The sequence below is a fragment of the Misgurnus anguillicaudatus genome, chromosome 24, assembly GCF_027580225.2.
Source record: "Misgurnus anguillicaudatus chromosome 24, ASM2758022v2, whole genome shotgun sequence".
Lineage (NCBI taxonomy): Eukaryota > Metazoa > Chordata > Actinopteri > Cypriniformes > Cobitidae > Misgurnus > Misgurnus anguillicaudatus.
Genome location: NC_073360.2, coordinates 15,060,005 through 15,076,676, shown reverse-complemented (window position 1 = coordinate 15,076,676; position 16,672 = coordinate 15,060,005). Strand labels below are relative to the sequence as shown.

At 38.4% G+C, this 16,672-nt stretch overlaps 1 protein-coding gene across 3 annotated transcripts in view; it reads left to right on the top strand.

Moving 5' to 3' along the window:
* The window catches only part of numbl (NUMB like endocytic adaptor protein), a 62,404-nt gene that overhangs the window by 16,869 nt on the left and 28,863 nt on the right, over positions 1 to 16,672 (top strand). The window contains exon 1 of one of the 3 annotated variants that reach the window (XM_055196068.2): positions 13,665 to 13,982. The exons of the other annotated variants lie outside the window; for them this stretch is intronic. Within the exon in view, the coding sequence (XP_055052043.2) occupies positions 13,942 to 13,982 (41 nt within the window). The 5' untranslated portion in view covers positions 13,665 to 13,941. Of the gene's footprint in view, positions 1 to 13,664; positions 13,983 to 16,672 lie in introns of those variants that run through there. 3 annotated transcript variants of the gene reach the window in all.

Here is a 16,672-nt window from a genome sequence, read left to right as displayed (position 1 = left end):
AGTCCGGACCTCCCGCTAGCTTCTAGCAATTAGCACGCGGTCCACAAGCAGTATACATCCCCAGCCGGGTCTAAATTTCTGTCATTTGCGAAAATAATGCGTTTGAAAATGTTTTATAACGGGAATATGTTAGCATTGTCCAGGGAAAACTAGTGTATTGTTGGAACTGCTACATCACAATTGACCCTGGAATCATCATGTGTCATGAGTTTCTTCTCCTGGAGTGTTTACTTATAAGTGATACTTTTTTGCTTGATTTGTCTGTTGGCAACATAAACCGTTAATAATTATATATAAAAATACAGTATGGTCTGTACTGCTCACAATACCACTGAGCACGCGCACGGGCACATGACGTTAGTAGTGGGGCGTGATCACAGGAGCAGCAGCTCATAAATATGTAATGACCCGCTCAAAACAGCACAATCTCAAAGGTACTGAAAAAGAGGCTACTAGAGATGGGTAACAATCTTTTCCTACAAGCTATTTCGAGCAACTTTTGAAAACATGTTTTATGGAACTCATATACCTATTTAACTTGTGGAAAAGCAGTCATAATATGGGCACTTTAAACAGTTTTAGAGTAAACTTCAGCTGCAAACATTTACATTTTCCTAATGTTCCTGTCGGCCATCATTGCTGATTCTATAGAGCTCTACTGAAATTGTTGTTTTAAGTGTTAGATATCCGTATTTGGATTTGTGTCTGGCACTCTATTAACATTGTTCTGTTGGACATCAGGTGGTTTAATGTCTATTCCAGAATTCATTAAGAACTCCATGAACATGAGCCAATCAGTAAATGGGCATTGCTGGGGGTTTACGAGCAGACCGCTAGTACATATACTGGGATCAATAGTTTCACTTTAAATATTTCAGCAGCTTTTATTGCTGAAAATCCAAGAAACATTTCAGGCTAATGCAGAAAGAATCTTTTAGTGATCATTTGTTCCACTCATTGCATGTGCTGAATGCTTTTTACACATCACAGACCAAACTCATTACAGTAATGTATTGTGAATTTTTTTAGTGCTGTACACTTCAAAAAATGCTGGGTTGTTTTTAACCCATGATTGGCTAAATGTTGGGCAGAACCCACCGTTGGATTTTAAATAAATTCCATCCCAGCTAAAGTTGTTTTTTTGTGATTTACTGTTTTCTACATAAAAATCATCCTATTTAATGTAAAAAAAACATCCTGTGAAAATATAATTTTGATATCATTAATATTGACCAGATAAGGTCATGTCAAAGATTGAAATCAATGATTGAGTCAAACTTTGATGCTCACTTTTTGAACAGATACAGCATTAATAAAATTGGTTTCTGTAGCTCAGGTGGTTGAGCATTGCATCAGCAGTGTTAAAGGTTGTGTGTTCCATGCCCAGGTAACATCCATACTGATAAAAAGAATAGATCAAACTGTCAGCCCTTAAAATTTGAAACTGTAAATGTTAGGCTAGGACTTGGTTAAATTGAGATGTTTAAGCATCTTTTATAAACATCGCTTAGAAAATCCCTTAGCACTGTCAGTGCAAGTTATTTTCAGTTGAGACAAATCAAACATCTGTCTTAAATCTCATTCACAGTTCACACAGCAGTTTGGTCCTAAACATTTCCGTAAAATTGGCAGAGAGGCTTCTGTAAATCCTGTAAATGTTCTGGGATCGCTCCCATAAAGAGGACCTAGCAGTGTCAGCTCGTGACTGCTCATCCGAGGGGCGCAAATTCAAAATATGTGTTCGGCGTGTCGTGTGTTGCTTGTGTATTCAAAATATGTGTTTGTTACATCATGTGAACCATGTGCGTCACGTGTTTTGTCAAGGTGGGTGCCTGCTGCACACGCGTCAAAACCGTTTATAATAAAAGAGCTTTTTTACGTTCACAAAATACACGCAAGATACTCCCTTAACAGTAAACTTTGATTACGCATGAGATTATGCGAGTATCTGGCAAACGCGAGCGTCTCTTTTATCATAAACCCTTTGGGCGCATCTGCGGCGGGCACTTATTTTGACAAGACACGTGATACACATATCACTCAACGCGCAAAACATATATTTTGAAATTATGAAGCACACACATGACGGGCTACATACAAATAGAAGTCACCGGCCGCCACTGGGACCTAGTAACAAACACGGAAAGCATTCTGTGTAAACAAGAAGACTCAGAAATAATGTCGTAAGGGTGTGCCGCATTAAGGATGCACGTGTCATTGGAACCAGAAGTAATGGTTCAGCCCTTTGACTTTTAAACGCAGATCAACATTTACATTGAGAAATGTTGGCAAACTGGACTAAAGCAGAGATCAGGAAGCTTGTCAATATCCGCATTGAAGCTGAGATCATTCACCAGCATGGCAGAACAGCGCATCACGCGCTCCTTAGGATCTTGTCCTAAACTAAAATGTATGCGTGTGGTTTCTGGAGAGAGAAATCACGGATAATTAGCAAACTTCATACACTAAATAAATATGTCACGTGTCTTTGTGCACTGTAAAAAAAATCCGTAGAAATTTTAATGTTATTGCAGCTGGGTTGCCGGTAATTTACCGTAGATTTACATTTATGTTATTTACTGGCAAGAATTTGTTCAAAGTTAAATACATTTTTAATATTAACAAGTATTTATCTTTACAGAATAAAACTATACAATAACAGCCTCATGCAAAACATTCGGGGAACCAGAAGTCATCATCAACCTTTTTCTGTTTTTTGCTTCAGATTTTGTTTACCATAATGTTTTGCTTGATAATGTTTTTTTAGTTTTACTCTATAAAGACAAAGACTTGTAAATGTTCAATGTTCAATTAACTTTGAACAAAATGTTGCCAGTGAAAAACATAAATTTAAATATACAGTAAATTACCGGCAACCCAGCTGCAATTTCTACTGAATGTTTTTTACAGTGTGGGGTCTTTACGGTATGCGTGTAAATGCACGCACAGATTATGTAAAATCATTGGCAGTGCGAATGAACCAAAAATCAAACGACACCGAACAAATCCCAGATGCATTTTCCGTATATTTTCCGTAATCTCTGTGTGAAAAGCGCTTTAGTCTAGGACTTGCCTTAAGTCTTGTCTGTGAAACCGGGGGTCAATGTAATATACTACAGTATAATACATTATAATGGAACATAACAATCCTGCACATTCGCTTTATATGCGGATACCCTCTTCCAAACTCAGTGAACCCCCAAAAAACACTTATACAGCTGGCTGTGTTTGGTCAGGGAGCGGAGCAGGGTGAGAGGGAAGGGGGTCAGTTGAATCACAGCTGGTCTGACCTCTCTGTAACCAGCTGCCATAACAAAGGACCCCTGTCAGGCCGCTAGAAAGGTGGCCCGTCTACCCATCTTGATTTTTTTCCTGTCCCGTTTCTCTTCTGACAGCCCCCCTCCCCCATGCCGACGCCTTTGTATCCCTGTAGATCTGTCCCAGCTGTTAAGCTCTTTTTATTGTCCTTTCTTTTGGAGTGACCTCCCTTCCACTGAATTAACCCTGGCTTCCATGCGCATTCAGCAGGCATGTGCTCAAAAACTGCGTGCCACGCCCTTTTTATGACTTGGGAATTGGGAATTTTAGGAATTGGGCAACGCTGCAACTGGTAGCTCAACTGGAAAAATATTGTATTAGTAGTGTAAAGGTTATGGGTTCGAAATGTCCCCCTTGAAATAAAATGTAATTATGAGATTAGGAGCATCAAAGTTTAAATTCAATCTTAGACATGACTATACTCATTCAATATTAAAGATATCAGTTATATTTTCACAGAATGTTATTTAGATTACATAAGATGATTTTATGTAGACAACAGGACACAAAGTGACAGGAAAAGCCAATTTCAGTTTAACATGAAGGCTTAATCCACACGGTATGACAGAATGTGACTATAAAGCTTTTTGAAGCGTTGGCCTTGTTTCGGCTCGATGCCACCCAGAACCCGTCCCCCTTCCCTATTGTTATGACCGTGACGAGTTACGCGTGCCTTGCAATTCACAACAATTGCAATGGCGGGGAGGCTGGGTCGTGGGCCTTTATACTTCAGCCATTGTTCTTGACACACGCTTGTGTTTGACAGACACACGTGCTGACAAAAGAAGCATAGCATACCTCTGCTAATTATTTGCTGGGGCCCACCGAAAGATGAGACGCGGTGGCCATCTGTGATTCCCGCTTTTAATCTCTGTATGCCCACCCGCCTGGCCCCGCTCAAATCCTTACAATTGTCTTGGTCTGTCATTCAAAGACTTACGAGACCTAGATGTATCTGGACCCTATATCTTTCATTTCAGAGTATAGAAAAATTACACAGGATCTCTTTAACATTTCACTTGTTTATTCTTAACAGCAGATGGTGCTTAAGGCTCTTGCTTTTTAAGAAGACCATAGTTACATAGCATACATTTTTATCCAAAGCATTTTACAAATAGGGATGCATTTAACATTTTGTCTAAGGAGAAAACAATATGCATAGTCTACAAAGCTATGTTTATAAGTAAGAATAGATATGAAGCTAGGGAAAGATGGAGAACATGAAAATGGAGATTTTTTTAAACAAACTCGCATACTCAAAAGTTAGGGGTTAGTTTCTATTGGCTCCTTTTTCTGAAGAGATCTCACTAACTCATATAGGGGTGGTTTTCCGGACAGGGATTAGCTTAAACCAGGACTAGACCTGAGTTTAATAAGGACATATAACTAGTTTTAACAAACATACCTTACTAAAAACATTACTTGTGTGCATTTTGAGCTAAAACAAAGGGCACTAATGTATTTTAAGATATGTCAGTGCAAGTTGTTTTGAGTTTGGATAGCTCTTACTTTTATTTTAGTCTAGGACTAGTCTAATCCCTGTCTGGGAAACCGCCACATATGTCTGGCGAGTCTAACTTAACATTAGATAAAAAAAATCAAATCAAATTCCGGTAAAACATTTGGATACCCGATAAATCATTTAGTACAATTTACTCTTAATATATGTGACCCTAGACCACAAAACCAGTTGTAAGGGTTAATTTTTTTCATTGAGATTTATACATCATCGGAAAAATAAGCTTTCCATCGATGTATGATTTGTTGAGATACTATTTGAAAATCTGGAATTTGAGGGTGCTGAAAAATAAGTCCTTAGCAACACATGTTACTAATGATCTAACATGATCTTTACTTAATATCCTAATGATTTTTGGCATAAAAAATAGATAATTTTGACCCATACAATGTATTGTTGGCTATTGCTGCACTGTAAAAAAAATTCTGTAGAAATTACAGTATTACTGGCAGCTGTTTGCCAGTAACTTACTGTAGATTTAAATTAACATAAAATATGTTATTTACTGGCAAGTGGCAACAGTTTTCAAATATAATTAACATTAAATATTAACAAGTCTATATCTTTACAAACATAAATCTAATGGCGCTTTTCCATTGCATAGTACCCCACGGTTTGGTTTGGTTTAGTTTGGGTCAGGTCAGCTTACTTTTGGGAGCCTTTCCATTGGGTGCCGTACGTAGTACCCGATACTTTTTTCGTACCACCTCGGTTGGGGTTCCAAGCGACCCAAGCTGATACCAAACGTGACGCGAAAACACAGTAGATCACTGATTGGTCAATCGTCACAAGCGTCATCGCTATAATGTAAATATTAGCTTTACCTTTAGTACCTTTAGTCTCGAGGAAAAATGTTGTCATCTGTGCTCTGCTATAAGTTCCCAAACTCCCTTTTAGCAATGAAAAATATCCACAGGTTGAGAATCAGGAACACCAAAACAGTTTTTTCCAAACTTGCAGTTTGTGTTGCGGAACATTCGCGCCGAGCACGTCAGCATTATATGCTTAAATGCAACTTCAATGTGGCTAAGCGGAGTGCGTCATCTACTGACGCCACGGGTGTTTGAACCGAAACTGTCAAGAGAGATAAGGGTAACCTTAGTGATAAACGCGATGTGCAAACATCTATTTGTGGTAGCCAATTTTAATTTTGTGGCGGACTGATAAATAAATAACTGTATGGTAATGTACAAGGGTGCTCTCACTTGTATGATGTCACAGCAGTAGGCAGCGCAAATATAACGACATGCCTATAATCCCTCCCACTGCGAAGTGATACCAACCTCGATTGAAAAGCTAACCACGCCAAAGTGAGGTGAGCTTACCCGACCCAAACTAAACTAAACCGTGGGGTACTATGCAATGGAAAAGCGCCATAAAAATCTGAAGGACAATAAAAGAAAAAGGTTCCCAGAGTGCTTTGAATGAGGCTGTTATTTTATAGTTTTATTCTGTAAAGACAAATTCTTGTTAATTTTTAATGTTCATTTAATGTTGAACCAACTGTTGCCAGTAAATAACATCATTTAAATCTACAGTAAGTTACTGGCAAACAGCTGCATAACTACAGCTATTTTTTTACAGTATACTCTGGCTGGTTTTGTGGTTACATTTGTCATCATGTGGCTTATTTTCTTGCATTTATTTTTTTCTCCTAAGGAATTTTAGGAGAAACCTAAGAAAATAGTTGATTTTTCTATGAAAACTTTATAAAGTCTCCTGAATTATGAATATTTCTCGGATGCCCAAACAAGAACTTCCCTCAAACTATTCGTGCCTTTATCAAGCTGGGAACATTTAAAGGAAACATCTCTGCGTGGTTGAATTGCTTTTTGTTAAGTCAGAGGGCCTTTTCTCTCGCCGGGCTTTGTTTCCTAACAACCAGACTAAACACTCAATTGTACGGTGAACTTTTCGAGCTTAAATGACACAAGTCTTTCACTGCCAGCTTGAAAGGTGGAGATAACTGTCGTCTAGCACAGGAAACTAATTTCAGTCTGTCTGCTGGGCTGATGCTGCCTTTTAGTTTGAATCAATACATTGTATCAGCCCGGCGAAGGTCATCTAGTATATCGGGCAAGGCCTGCAAGCCACTACTAATGCTCCATCAATTCAGTCTGAAAATAACAACCGTCTGTTATTTCTTATTCTGGAGGACACAACACGTTTGCAAACAGATATATATGGACCATGTTTGATTTGGGCTGTTTATTTTGAGATAATGTTTCCAGGCATAGCCTGAGAGAATAATGGTTTCGGCTTGTAGACACAATGGCTTGAGTGCAGACAACAGCAGGACATTGAACACATCTTAATGTTCCTTAAAAACTTTGATCACTGTTGTCTATTGAAATGTGCACAACAGAATTAGACAAGCATGCCTTGAACAAAACAGGTTCCTTGGCACCCCTGTGGTGGCTTCATGAAGCGATGCATGCCACAATGCATACGTCACAATTCGATACATCGCTATGCATTATGGAAAATGCTGTATCGGAACAGCTCTATGTTAAATTTAAACAGATTTATGACTACCGTTCTATTGCAACAAAAAGCCCATCTTCTCCACAGCCCCATTATAGGATTCAAGAATTGGCACCCGCCGCCTGCATAGGAACCAGGGTCAGCTGTAATGACAGGTTCATTGGGTTTTTCGTTCCACACGTGCTGTTACTTTCTAAGTTTGCCCTATGACCCCAGGCAGCTGTCCCCCCTCCATTAGCATAACAAAGTTGTAGACTTCTGCTCCCTGTGTTGGATGCCACTAGCTGTCTAGGAGAAGCCATGTGGCACATCCCAGCCCTGCTGTGGGCCATCTGTGGGCCTGTCCTCTTTTTCACTTTTCACTTAGTGGTTCACTGTTAACAGTCCAGCAGTACCTCAGAAGAACAGAGTTGAGTCATCTCATATATGTACGGCTAATAATTGTGCCCATAGGAAAGAGTCGCACGTATGATCTCATTTATTTCTCAATAGTTTCTCCTGGATATCAGTGAGATGAAAAGTTGTCTTCTGCTTCTCAGGTTTATATTCTGAGAGAAAGACTCCAGCATCTCATCTAAAGTAGGGGTGGGCGAAAAATTGCCTGCGGTTCTCATGCGTATCTCATCATTAAAGCCGGTTTCGTGATTAGTAGTAAATCGCCATCACCTGCTTTCAAATGGAGCGACATTTACTACACAAAGCCGCATTTCACAGAGAAGCAAGGCAATATATATTATTTTAATATAAATATTTAAATATAAGATAATATTTTATCATGGAATATGTAAATGATGATAGAATTATAATTTTTGGGGTGACTTTTATTAAAACATTGCTACATTCAAGAGATTGAATAGAGAGCTGCAGCTCTTCATTTGCTGCTTTCTCTCATCTTCCCATCAGGCACTGGTTCTTACCCCATACACCCTTGTTGGAGTGGTTGCCATGGGAGCTGGTTGCCATGCTGCCAAAGGAGTTGGTGATGGGGGGTGTTGATGTAGATTGGAGTGAGTTATGATGAACAGTGAGAATTGTTAGCGTGACGGACCTCTGGGTCTTACTGTGATTGTGCTCTGGGTCTTTCGGCAAACCCAACAGGGACCCAAATCATGACCAGAGTGAAAATATGAATGAAGGAAAAAACAGGCAGCGAAAGGGAGGAAAACTAAGGATTATGAGTAGTTTGAGGCAAACAATTGTCAACAATGCCTGAACAAAATCGACTGATGCAGCGGGCTTAGAAAGACAGTAAACAATGAAGTGACTGAACCAGTACTGTAGTTCTTTTCCATCCTGATATCAGTTCTTCTGCATTGATAAGCTGTTTTTTATCCCATTGGGCCTGGAGTTTTCCATCATGGTGATAGAATTAAATACAGGATAGCCAAGGAACGTTCTGTCCCACACCTCTACTGGGATGAATCGAAGCGCTGCTGTTTAAATGTGCTCATGATGTGGAAAACAATAACAGGAGGTTTTATTTAGAAAGTCTAAGACTAAGTTTCTCATGTTGCAACACAATATTATATTTAATGTTTATTGCTGTCAGGTTCCAGTTTACTTTATGTGATTTGGGATTTTAAAGATGAGGGCATCTCATCCAGCCTAGTCCATAATACTGTAAAAATCAGCATGACTTTCTTTCCTGATTCAGGCATTGTTAGACTATATTGTGGATTAGTGGAGCCATAATTTTTACCATTATCACCGCAGGTTAACAAGCATGGTACTTGGTGAGGTTGGTTGAGCAGTCTTGCTGGAGTCAAGCTAGTTAAAAGTGTTGGGGAGCAGCATTCATCACCACTTATGCTGATGGTCACCTATGCGTTTCAACAAGGCATGACACACGGGATACAAAAAGATAATTTCTCTCCTGTATAGTAATATTTTTTGTACTATCCAAAATGCACTATATAGGAATAAGGTAAGGGTGTAACAATACATTGATATGGATCGATACATCGATTATATTTTTTTATGATGCAATTCATAGATGCCGTACATAATATATCAATATGAGGTACCTTTATTTTGACACTTTCCACGTCCTCATTCCTTGACGTAACGCCCATCTACGAGTTTTTGCCAAAGCATGCATTTTCGTTTATTTTCGTCTGCTAGTGTCAGCAAGTGAATGCGATGCAGCAACAAAGGAGTTGTAGCAGCGAAAGAAACATAAGACGAGCGTGTGTTTAGCACAGCAGGTGATATTAGTCCCTTTCACACATACAGTCTTTACTGGTAATTTACTGGTAAATTGCAGTTAACATGTCATGTGTGAACAGAACCTTTCCGGTAAATCAGTGCTCCCAATTTACCAGTAAGACAGGTTGTAAGATTAACGGTAATTTGCCAGTAAGCGCTGTGTGTGAACGAAAAATATAGCATTACCGGCATTTAGATGACGTCAGACCGCGCTGACAGATCGGGCGGGCCAATCAGAAAGTTTTTTATACAGGTGACGCGGTTTCCCCCAGACTGTTTACGGACGTTTCCACACACATGTTGCTTAAAAGTCAAGCACACCTGAAGTTAACATCCACATTTCTTCACCAAAGTTGTTTAAAACAGCTTACCATCTAATTGCCAAATTGCCGACGTCCTTAGCACACCATCTGTGAAGCCTAATGTGCAAACGCGCAGGTTCCGTTTGACAACGCCTAACGCAATGTTGTTTGGTCACGAGCAACTTCGCGACCGTTTGCCACAGATGTGAAAACAAAAAAATACGGACCGTGGATATTAAGTCATAACCCGCCATTTACAAATACGACACGGACGGAGCTCGCCGGCCGCGCGCCACAGGTAACTTGCGCTTTCTCTCCGAGTTTACCGGTATTTTGATACTGATGTGTGAATGATGTCTTACTGGTAAAAAGACGGAACGTCACTGTATGTGTGAACAGCACATTTTTGTATTTACTGGTAAATTCATTCTGGTAAATTCATGGTAATTTACCAGAATTACTGTGTGAAAGAGGCTAATGTCCTTGCAAAACGCACTCTCCTCTCCTAAACATGTTGATTAGTTGATTAAAAAATAAATAAATCTCAAAAGAGACCACTGCAGCACTTTAACTGTTAGATCTGATGTTGTGTGACAGATCAAATGCTTAAGTTGAATAGCTTTATTTTTTATAATAATTTATTTCTATTTTCATTTTTTTCTACAACTACCTCAGTGATTGTCACTATTGCACATTTTGGCACAAAATACTGAAAGCCTTTGACTCTTAACATTATAAGCTTAATTTTATGTGACATTTTGCCCCTCGTTATTCATTTTTCTTTATTTAAAAAAGTCATGTTTTTTGATAGTTTTTTGTTCCAATTGGGACATAGATTTTCAAAGAGTTTATTTAAATGTTAATGTTATATATTTTGGTTGCATTTAAGTTATTAAAAATATAATAAAGACCTCAAATAAGCGTTTTATGTTTCTGCAAATATCGCAGTGCTGGTGGAGAAAATCGATATTGTATCGCATTGTAATAAACTGATTTACACCCATAGAATAAAAGTGTGTAAAATTAAAATTTAGCACTGATTGGACGACTGGATAAAATGGTTGTTTTATGTAGTGGTACATTTTAAGATTACAGTATTGTGATTACAGTATTGTCTCAGACGTCTAGTGATACTGAAGGATTTTGTCATATTGCCTCTAAGCGCAGGTAGAGGGCAATGTGTTACTGAATTATTGTGGCTCTGTGGCTCTCTAGTATACTGATCTTCAAACAGTCAAACCACATAAATCTGACCCCTCTGTCTCTTACCCTCGAGAAAAGAAGCATGAGCTTTTCTGATTCGGTCATAGAGGAAGCAGAACAGGGCGGCTAAAGCTTATTTGCTTTAAACTATGCTTTCAAATAAACCAGCACAGGATGTCTGTTAGTACTCATCCAAGGGAATCTTACTGATCCAAAGCCATTCATAATTTTATAAGAAATAAGGTCCTGTTGGATTTTGGATGACAGCTTACTGTAATTATAGGGAGCTAAATGCAATATAAAGGGTCAGTTGACCTTAAATTGCTAAATTAAATACAGGTAAAAAGGAAAAATTTAGCATTGGTTTAAATTTTAGGGTTAATAGGCTTTGTAGATACATAATGATTAATTCAAGACCCTATCTGTAGTCTTGGAGATAAACAAGCGTAGAAAATGCAGGGACTGTTTAGTTGCTTAAACGTCCATGTGAATATATTGACTCAGCCCTGCTGGTGGATGCTTATGTAGGTCATGAGAATTCAGGACAATCAGCAAAGCAACATCTATTCAGCAACAGAGAAAAGCTCCACCAGTCAGTCTTGTATTATACAGCTGTGTCTGACAGTGTTCATATGCTGGCTCTACTTCTTGATATAATGCAGGTGATTTTAGTTACAATAAAATGAAAGCATAGGGCAGTTTTTGACTTTGTGATAAAGACTGGCTGTTTTTGTTGCTATTGTGACGAAGAAATAAAATGCAGAGAATGCACATAAGATGTGTGTTTCATCATCCATCCAGAATTAAATTATTATGTTAAAATTGCCACTTTGGTGTGAGTAAAAATGTGCCGTTTTGGGTGTGTCTTTTAAAATGCAAATGAGCTGATCTGTGCACTAAATTGCAGTGCCGTGGTTGGGTAGTGCAGATTAAGGGGCGATATTATCCCCTTCTGACATCATAAGGGGAGCCAAATTTCAATTACCAATTTTTTCACATGCTTGCACAGAATGGTTTACGAAAACTAAGTTACTGGATTGTTCTTTTTCAAATTTTTCTGGTTGATTGAAGCACTGGGGGCCCAATTATAGCACTTAAAACATGGAAAAAGTCAGATTTTCGTGATATGTCCCCTTTAATGCTAAAACACTTTTTTAAATTACTTTTCTAAATACTTACTTTACTTAAGTCTGACATACTCGAGTAACCGTCCTCTCAGTTGATGATGAAAGATGGATGAGGTGAAGTACACTGCTTTACTCTCACTGGTATTTTCCTAAAAGTCACTTGTTATTTGCATAAGTTTGTGGTTTTCTCAATTTTGTTGTCTAACTGGACACACCCTCTTTATGTCACTAATGTCACTCGTGTTGCTGGAAGTCAACAAGCTTCCTTTAAAAATGAATACGATTGTGTTGCTCCACCATTGCAAGTCGCTTGCGGTGTGCACTCAGTTTTATATTGCTTTTGAAGAAAATCAGGGCTATTAAATTTTTAAATAAAAGAAATACTGGGTATGCACCAACAACATGTCAGTGCATCCCTGGTATTTTTTTTTTTTTAAATTTTATTTCACCATTTTCGTGTGTTACTTTCAAAACGTTTGATTATTTTATTGGTTTGTAGTTATTAGTTTGTAGTCCAGCTCAGATTCATTAAATTAATTAAACTAAAAAGTCTAATATTAATACAATTATACAAAAACTTTTTTACATTTTTTTTAAAGAGCACCCATTTCATTGCTAAAAACAATGTTATTTTGTGTATTTGGTATAATACAATATGTTTGTGTGGTTAATGGTTAAAAAACACATTATTTTCCACATATCGTACATTTGTGTAGCTCCAGATTTCCTTCTCTTCCTGAAACGCACAGATTTGAAAAGTGTCCATGATTGGCCAGCTAATCTGTATGTTGTGATTGGCCTGAATACTTCTGACATCAGTCGGAAATGTGAAGCTCCTCACCATGTTTGAAAGATTCGCGCACAATGCAACAGGAGTTAACTTACAGACTGTTAGTCCGAAGCGGGAGGAATTATGATAATGTCCGTCTTTACTACATCACCAATCCCAGGAAGTAAACTGTTGCCTACAATCCGTGTGTTTGTTGAAGTCCAAGAAAAGAGATTTTCGTTGGATACGATAACTCATCATCGTTTAGTTTTGTACCTTTTGCATATCGTTAACATGTACTAATACACACTTACACACCAAAGGAATAGTAAAATCGTTAATCGGACCATTGGTGTTCTTTAAGTAATTTTTGGTTTTCGGCTAAGTGCATCTAGAAATTGTGGTATCGGTTTCGGACAGGGCTTTGTCCACAATAAAACTTAATGCAAAGTTTGATGCAAGTTTTATCTTCTTTACTTTAGATCTTCCGTAATTGCTGATGAAAAATGTAGCAAGAGTACAACAACGCAGACAACTGGCACTGCAGATGGGCCTTGAAAGTGTGTCATTACCATCACTAGTCTAATCACCTCCGCCTGCGCTCTTCATCTGTTTGTCTCTCCTATCCCTCCCTCCCCCTCACTTTCTCTCTCTCTCTCTCTCTCTCTCTCTCTCTCTCTCTCTCTCTCTTCATCCTCCTCTCACTGTCTGTGTTGAGGAAAGACAAAAAGTTGATTTGTTCTGCAGAGGCTGCAGCTCGGTAAATCCAGCCAAATTCGCATGTTTCTGTGCGTCAGCGTGCATTTCAGTGGGCGAGGATGCATATGGTGATGTCACCTCCTCCAAGTTAATCTCTGAAGAGGAGGTGTGGCTGCCTACTCCTTCTCTTGGATCTCAGTTCTGAATATTAAGCGTCTCTTTGCCTCGAGCTTCTCACCGAACAACAGTTTTGACTGTGAAACATCATCTGGTGGTTCGATTTCTGGATATTAAACTGCTCTTCTTCCATCCAAGATGAGTTTCAGCAGTGACATGGATGATACTGAAGATGGGAGGTGAGGTTTTCAAATTCATGATGAAGGGCGAATCGCAGGCTAAGGATTAAGGGTGTTTCGCTTCTTGTTTTGAAATGTGTCTATTTTAAGATAGTTAGCTACTAAATGAGCTCTCAGGTTAGTTTCAAAGCTTCTTCTGTAGGCTTGTGTAGCAGCTTATGTAGCAGCTGTATGGGTCTGCAATGCCATATGGCTCAGATTAATAGATACATTGATATATCTGATCTGTCTGATTTATTTTTATGTCTGATAAACAAGATAACAGCTGATTTAGTGGAATATTTCTCTTCGAGAAGGGCACTGTTACAGAGTATTCAATAGACCGAGAGGATTCCTGTGTCAGTTTCTCTCACTGGTGGCCTTAAAGGGCCACATACATACATGATATACAGTAAGCAAAATAGGTCACTTTGTGTTTACCGAAAATCTCCAGGAAAGCTAAGCAGTGTCATGTAGTACATTTATACCTGGTATTAAGATGCGTTTTGGTCGACCAGATGATGAGAGAGACCCATGTTTGTTCACAACTTGTGTTTTAATCTGTCTCTTTTGTCCACTTTCGACCGCTTCTGTCCTGATTACTTTGAGGGGATGGTCTATGTTAAGTTGATGTGCACTAATGTTATGAGAGTACCACTACTTGTGTTGTTAGTAAACATGCTACACAGCATTTTATAGATGTTTATTAAAAGGCTTTCTTATGGTGTTTGTTTTAGACCTAAGCTTTTGTTTCGAACCTGGTGTGTTTTCTTTCTTGGTTTGGTTCGTTTAGGCATATGTGTACACGGCAATCACGTTTGGATACGAGGTGGTCTCAGCCTGATTGCAAACAAACTCTGGAGTGGTTGGCTAAAAGTGTGAAAGCAATCCGACAGTGGACCAAAAACTGCTTTTTTGCTTTTCTCTGCAATAGGTGCATGGTTAGGCGCCTGGGTGATTCTCACGAAATCTAGGCTTAGGTGTCCAAGCATCAGATTTTTTTAAAAAGCCAAATTTTTTTGCCCATAAAAGATTAAAGTCTTAAAGATTAAAGATTTAAAACATATTTCCTATAGAAAAATGTACATTTTTTAGATTATCATTATCAAAAAATTATCATTACCGCAACATGATACAGGGCTCGAAATTGCGACCATTTTGGTCGCATATGCGACCGAAAATTAATCTCTGCGACCTTAAAATATATTTGGGAGCATTTGTGCGACTGCCCATTTTGTTGTGACGCGAGTTGATTGTGATCCTGCGTGCTGGCGCTGTCCCAGGTTCAGTGTTCTCTCCAACGATGCATAACCAATCAAATTTCACCATTAAGTTCTTGCGTTTAATGAAGACCGCAGATTGGCTAATATGAGCGTCAGTCATTCCTTGTTGCCGTGAAGCGCGGAAACGTGAAAAGACGAACGCGTCGCGAGCATGACGAGAGCGAGCCGATTACAGCCAAGGTTATTACTGTATTTTTTGACGACGATCCGGATTCAAATGTAACTCCACCACCAGAAAATACGAGTTGATGTTAAACCTTTAAGAGAGAGTGGCTTAAAGATTTCGAGTGTCTCCGCTATGATAATGTAACTTACTGTGTTTACTGTAAATCCTGTAAAACGGCGTTAATGGCGGAATCAAAACATTTTAAGCGCCAGACGTACCTTGCTTAAACATGGCGAAAGTGCCAAAAACACAAGACGTGTCATGACAAATGTGTTTATTATTGATGGAGACACCGACCTGTCAGTGTGTTTGATGGTGTATGTGCGCATGCGCTGGTGAATGGACATTCGATAAACATCCTTGTGGTCCATGTTGCTGTGGAATACGACAATGCTGATGGTATGTTTTTGTTGTATTTTTTAAAACATTGCCTATTTAGTAGTAAAAGCATCCTGGTAATGCAGTTATCAATACCAATATATATTAGCCTTCTATATTAGGTTCACAATTAATCAGTGTTTTACATGTTTGCTAGATTTTCTATGTAATCTTAATCATGTTACCTGTAATTGTTAAATTATTATTGCTGCTATACTATTTCAACAGCATTTGGGTATTAATTTAGGAATTTATGCAGCAAAAAATAAAATAAAATAAAATAGAAGACCAACTTTTAAATGCTGGCCATAGGACGTGTAAAGCCCGGTGGTGGTGTTTTATTTTTAATAAAATAAATCTATTAACATTTACATTGTAGTTGTGGTGCTTTTTAATTTTTGGATGGATGCGCCTAAATTTTTGCTGGTGCACCTAACTCTTTAAAGTTGGGAGCACCAGTGCTACCAAATAAAAAAGTTAATTTTGAGCCCTGTGATATTACATTAAATATATGCAAGAACTGCTTACCTGGTAGCCATCTTGAGTGTCAAGGTTTATTTTGTCCCTTCCAACATTTTTTTTTAAATGTTAGTTCCTTGAGGGCTTAAACAATGATTGAAAATTGTTGCGGAGGATGAAAACTTTTTTTTTGGACACATTTATATTTCTTAGGCCTGTATTTACCAATGATCACCAAATACCACATGTTTCTTTACTGTAAATGTTGATAGTATAACATGCACTGAAGCTTTTTATTTTTTAGATTTTTTTAATAATAAATATTTCCATGTCAAAGAACCCAAATCCAGTCATGGACACGTTGCGGTAATGAAAAATTTCCCCTTAAATGTGGAAAAAACAACAAAATTGGTTTGTATGATGGT